Genomic DNA, 6,000 nt, shown 5'->3' with positions numbered 1-6,000 from the left:
ATTCAGTATGATTTAAGTTTTTCTAGCACCAAGAGACAAGTTTATTACTCTAAGACGTAGAATATACAATTTGGGCAGTGGAGGAAAAACTACTTTCTACAGCTCACCCATGGTTGATAAAAACCCTTACAACTTAAAAACCGGTCTCCACTTTCATCACATTGACTTGGATTCCATTATAAACTATTAGTTAGGTTTTCACAGAGGTAAAGTCTGAATTCTTCAAAATAGTCCCTTGGTATGGTGTTCCTCTGTAATAACGTTGGGGGGTAGGGAGTTCAAGTGAAAAACAGATATGTACGTGTAATTTTAATTTTACTTTGCTATAAGACTTCTACTGACAAATAGGAGTCTGCTACTCTAGTGACACACACAACTACACGTTTTACTTTATCTTGAAGCATTTTTCATGTTAATATTTTCACTCTACACATTTTTAAGATGATACTTCATTTCCATATTGAGGACTGGAGAAGACACCTGCCCCATAAACCACAACCTTGAGATGATTACCTTAGTCATAGGGAAACAAAACAAAACAAACCACACACAATGATACTCTGTTTAGCAAATCTAAATATTGCAAAGTAATTCTAACTTTCAAGAAATCTAGCACTTCACAATTACAACTAGGAAGAAGAAATTTAACCTTCTAAAAACCTTACAATTTGGCATTTTACCAATTGAGAAATATCACATTGTACACTAACACAGTTCTAGTCTACCTTCAAGGCAGACAAAGATTTCTGTGTTCACCTGTGCCTCTGGCTGTATTTGCTGGCCACCTGCCATAGTAAGAATGGTAATACACACCACGAAAATTCAAGACCAGGATTAGAAGTAAAAAGTACACTAGCTACCACATCAAAGTTACCATCTAACAATACTGCCCAATGCTGAACAAAAATCACCAATCTGGAAGCAACATGTTCCATAAGATATTACCAGACGCATTTTGACTTAAGCATATTACCAAAATACAGCTTTATGTGTTTGAGACTAATGGGTTAAAATCCACTTTTGATTATTTACGGTCATTCTTTCAATAACAAAGGAAAAAATCTCTACACATTTAATAGGACTTTAAATGTTTTCAATTTAAGAATTGGTTTATTTGTGCTAGTCTTTAGTAATCTTCATAGACGCATTTTTATTTCATCAACAATCATCTCAGACACACCTTCTAACAAGACTGACGTAAAATATTACGACAGGAAACTATGCCTTCAGGAGCATGTTTATTGTGTTTGAGATGATACATCAGGTGCTCGCTGAGCTACAAAGGGTAAAAGGAAATCCTCTCATTACAAACTGACAAAGGTAAAAGGTAAAACATTTTTCACAACAGCATGAACCACATACTCAGAAATAGATCTGGGTTTAATACAAATGACATAATTCCTAGTCATCTACAGCTACTTTTATAACTTCATACAGATAATGAATTAGGCTAAAATGCACTATAATATTTGGTAGACTTCAGGACCAGTATCCTTAGTACATCACAAAATACATTTTGATATCCCAAAGAAGCAAGACTTGCAAGTAGGCGTTTTAAACATAACTAATCTACAGCTACAAAGTTCTACTCTTGATAGCATTTACCTTTTTGGGGAGTCTCCCAGGCTCCAAAGGATAAAAGCAGAGTAGAATCAGTATAACATATACACAGAAGTCCGTATTGTAAAGGCTATAAAGATTTGCAGCACAGTGAGAAGATGCCTTCTGCTCCTTCACACTGCATACAAATTATGTGAATTATGTTGCGTATCTCTTGGTCCACTGTCTGGCTATCCTGTCGTGTTCTGCTCTGTTGGTCAAATACTGAGTGGCTATGCTTCCAACCAGAGGATCCGCTGGAAAAGTGGAAAGAACATTAAAAGCTATTTTGTGGTATCTTCTTCAAGGTATAGTTCTAATATTCTATTAAAAAGAAATGCTTACTTTTCCGCAGTATCTTCACATATAATAGCTAGATTTTCAAAAGAAAAAATTTAAAGTAACATGATCATATGTATATTTTAATATTCAAGTTAGGAAAGCCCCCTTCAGCAAAACAACAACAACAACAACAAATTTTGAGCTATATACAAAAATAGTTAGATTTGACTTTTATGAAAGATACAGGTCTTTAATATACAAAAACTATTTTATAATTTTGGCCTTTCATTCAACAATGGAAGTATACTAGGAGGTTATATTTCTGCTTATGAATAGTTCAAAAATGGCAATTTTTAAGTAAAACCCCAGTCTTACGATACTATGCTATTTCAAATACAATGCTTCCTTCATTCTGTGCCTGATATGACTCTAATCACTATCTATATTTCCACTTGAAATCTTATTTGTCATTTTGTTTTAAGTAGAATTCTGAACTAGAGAGTGAACCTGATATAAATTTTTATTTTGATGTTTAAAAAGAAAAAAATATGTACATATGGTACAATATTTGAACTGTACCAAACCATAGCCAGTAAAGAAAACTCTCTTCCTTCCTGACTCCAACTACTCAGAAGTTTCTTTCCCTGGCAAACAACTGTTACCCATTTACAACACTACTTTCCAGAGTTCTTACATGCATTGACAAGCATTTAGAATATTATGTTGTATATATGTATTTTTTCCAGTGCCTTTTATACTTAATATATCTTGAAGATATTTCCCTATGAGTTCATATAGAGTTGTCACATTCTTTTAAAAAGTTACATCAATCAATGGGCATTGAGGTTGTTTCCAATACTCTAATAATAATGATACCACAATGAATAGCCATCTGTCTCTATCTATTGTATATGTATCTCGGCCAAGCACAAGGTAACAACAGTAACAGTTTTCAGTGACTTATCAAATATTTAGAAAAAGTAAGTCAACTTAAAAAAAAAGTCACATAGCAAAACAAAATGTGTGAAATTTCAGGTCTAAACATCATTTTATCAAGTCAGCTACTCAAGTTTCTGAAGTTCACATGTGGCAGGCATTTTTTAAAGTTATGAATTATACGCAAATGATTTTATCTCTGAGTTTATATAATCATAATCTAGTTCAATTCTCATTGGCTATCATTTTAATATTCATTACTACTACACCTAATATAACTAATTAATTCAAAAAGGAAGGGAGAACAAGAAGCCCTCTATTATTAAAGTAGTTGCTTAAAAGCATATCGCAGAATGGAAGGAGCAGGAAAAGGAGGCACTGGTTTCAGAGACATTGGTTTACTCTTGGTAGAAGTCGTCTGTGCATCTAAACAGTTTTAAAAGTAAAGATTCCATTAGTGATGGTGACAAAATAATTATAGAGTGGTATGCCATTAACAAATTAAATGAAGGTATTGAGAAACTTCTGGCCTAGTCTACTTCAAATGGCACTGGTAATTTCCTTACAAACTATTTTACGGAGATCTTCCTATGAATAACATTTACCTCTCAATCTATATTTAAAGCTAACTAAAAAAAAAAAAAAAAAAAAAAAAAGCACTGGTTTTTGTGTTAATAAAGATTTGCTTACCAGGGTTGCAGTCTGTCAAAAGGGAACAAATAGACAGCAAAACTTTTGAAATAGTCAAAGCGGGACTCCAGTTGTCTTTAAGGATGTCCAGACAGATGACTCCCTGACTGTTGATGTTGCAGTGATAAATTCTGGTGCGGAAAGTAACCTAAGCACAGTCACATTAAAAACAGAAGGAAAATGAATGCTATATTACCAACCAAAACACTAGAAAAAGATGAAGGGTAATATATCATAGAAGATACTAAATTATCTGACTGGAGCTAACCTTAGATTAGGTTTAATAACAGAATTAAATGGTTTTGACTCAGTTGAAATCTTTATTTTTACCCTGTATAGAAAGAACTAAAGTAAGGAATTGATCAGTTATACTTAAATAACTGATACAGTAATTCTATCTATGTGTGTGGGTACGTGTGTTTGCATCATATACAACTGTGTGTGCACACACACATACAGAAAGACAAAGTGAGGAAGAGAAATATTTTGGTGCCAAAGGTAAGAGGAACTGATGAAGATTTTTTTTAAAACATAAAAGTTACATCAGTTTCTTAGTAGAAAAGATCAGTACCAATTCAGCTAATTTCCTACCAAACGTTAGAAAATACTGGAGGATTTAGAAGAAGGTTGGTAAAATCATTTACACTACCACCTTTCTGTTTCTTAGCCTTTTATTTCTACAGCTGGTTCACTGTCTTGTTAGACTAAAATATTAAAATAAAATAAACAAGGTTTTTAGCTACTGGATAAAGGAAACTAATATATCCCTGAAATGTGTGAGAGAAGAAGATAAATCATAAGAACAAACACTGCCAAGTCTCAAAACAATCACAAACACTAATTGGATAGTTAATTCATAATTGGAGTTGCTGAGAAAAAAAAACAATTTCTGATCATTTGAAACTAGCAGTGTACTGTGGGCACAAAAGTGGAATCTGGGAAAAAAATATTAAATGCTCTCAAAAGTGTCTTTCTGAAAAGAATGCATGATGGGGAGGGGGTGGGGGAGCACCACACTAGTTTAGTGGGGGAGGAAGAGAGAATGCCCTTCCAGAACTGCTCTGACCAATACAGCATATACTAGCTACATGTGCATATACAGCTCTTAAACTGTGGCAAAGTGAATTGAAACAAACTAAAAGTGTTGTAAAATAAATACCAGATTTCAAAGAGTTAGTACCAAAAAGAAAATGTATAAGATTTCATTAACAATACTCTTACATTGATTACATGTTGAAATGACAATATTCTGAATATGTTGGGTTAACTAATATAGTATTAAAATTCTGGTTTTTACGTTTTATGTGGCTAGTAGGACATTTAAAATTATACATGTGATTTTACTATATTTCCATTAATGCTGTTCTAGAATATAGAAATAATTTATGTTCAGATCACTGACATTACTACTCAATACACATGTGATTTACAAACATATTTTCAGTTATAACTACTGAACAGAGTAGCATTCATGAACGGATTTCTATTAAATATTTATTATCCTTCAAGAAGTTCAACATTTTTTCCAAACTTCAAAAAGATTTAGCATTGTAGAGAAATAATTGTTCCAAATACCAAGATCATACCAGAAATCATTTTTCACTTGTCCAACTACAGATCTTAATAATGGTTAATACTGTATATCTTAGCAACAGAGCGAACTAACACTAAAGAATTAGAAATTTGATATATTGCAATTTCAGCAAAAAACTAACATGCTAAATTTATAATCATTATATTAATCAAAATTATTGGCAAATCATATACAGTACTATATACTGTGAAATTCTTTTATTAGTCAATTTCCATTTTCCATTAAAAGGTGTCAGAAAAACTTAAGAGTCTTTTTCTTCAATTAATTTTCCCCATATGCAAAAATAAGTTCAAGATCTTACATTCTGATGGGACCACACGGTTAAAGCACTTTAAACACTAACAGCTGTAACTGAGAGTAAACGGTGTCTGCGGTTTGGGGTAAATACCACTAGATGGAACTCTTGCTACCTTGTTAGATGATTCACTACTGAGAAATAACCCTCTTTTATTCACAAAATAAATCTGTTTATGTGCACATACACACAGGCTACATAAATTTTAAATGGTATAAATTGCAACATAAACTTTATAAAGTATAGAGAACAAAAGTTACCATGTTGGAAAGAAAAACATTTCACCGTAGGTAAGGGCTATGGACTTGAAAATATACTTTCCTCTAGTATGTCAGACATCTCTGTAACAAAAGCATAATAATGCTCATACTTAATTCCAGTGGTTTTTACCTGCTGACTTGACCATCGTAGAAACAGAAGTTACGGGAGGGAGCCATTCAAGTAACTGTTATGTTTAAGCTTTGCAAAGTTGACGGTCATTACAAGGCACAACTCACCCCGTTCTCTGTTATCCATCTAATTCATACTTCAAATGAACTCAGAGCCAACAAAACTGAGGCATTCCGTTTCCATTACTACATCATACCCACAGAAGGTACAAAAT

At 32.9% G+C, this 6,000-nt stretch overlaps 1 protein-coding gene across 2 annotated transcripts in view; it reads right to left on the bottom strand.

Annotated features, from left to right (window-relative positions):
- Window positions 1-1,219: 1,219 nt before the first annotated feature.
- Window positions 1,220-6,000, bottom strand: part of UBE2E3 (ubiquitin conjugating enzyme E2 E3) — an 82,695-nt gene continuing 77,914 nt past the window's right edge. For both annotated transcript variants that reach the window (XM_009182552.3, XM_003907679.3), the window contains exons 5-6: window positions 3,508-3,655; window positions 1,220-1,856 (exon numbers count right to left, since the gene is read on the bottom strand). In XM_009182552.3, coding sequence (XP_009180816.1) covers window positions 1,759-1,856; window positions 3,508-3,655 — 246 coding nt within the window. In that variant the 3' untranslated portion in view covers window positions 1,220-1,758. The remainder of the gene's footprint in view (window positions 1,857-3,507; window positions 3,656-6,000) is intronic.

The sequence above is a fragment of the Papio anubis genome, chromosome 10 (assembly GCF_008728515.1).
Source record: "Papio anubis isolate 15944 chromosome 10, Panubis1.0, whole genome shotgun sequence".
In the NCBI taxonomy this organism is placed as follows: Eukaryota; Metazoa; Chordata; class Mammalia; order Primates; family Cercopithecidae; genus Papio; species Papio anubis.
This window is presented reverse-complemented; position numbering and strand designations above follow the sequence as displayed.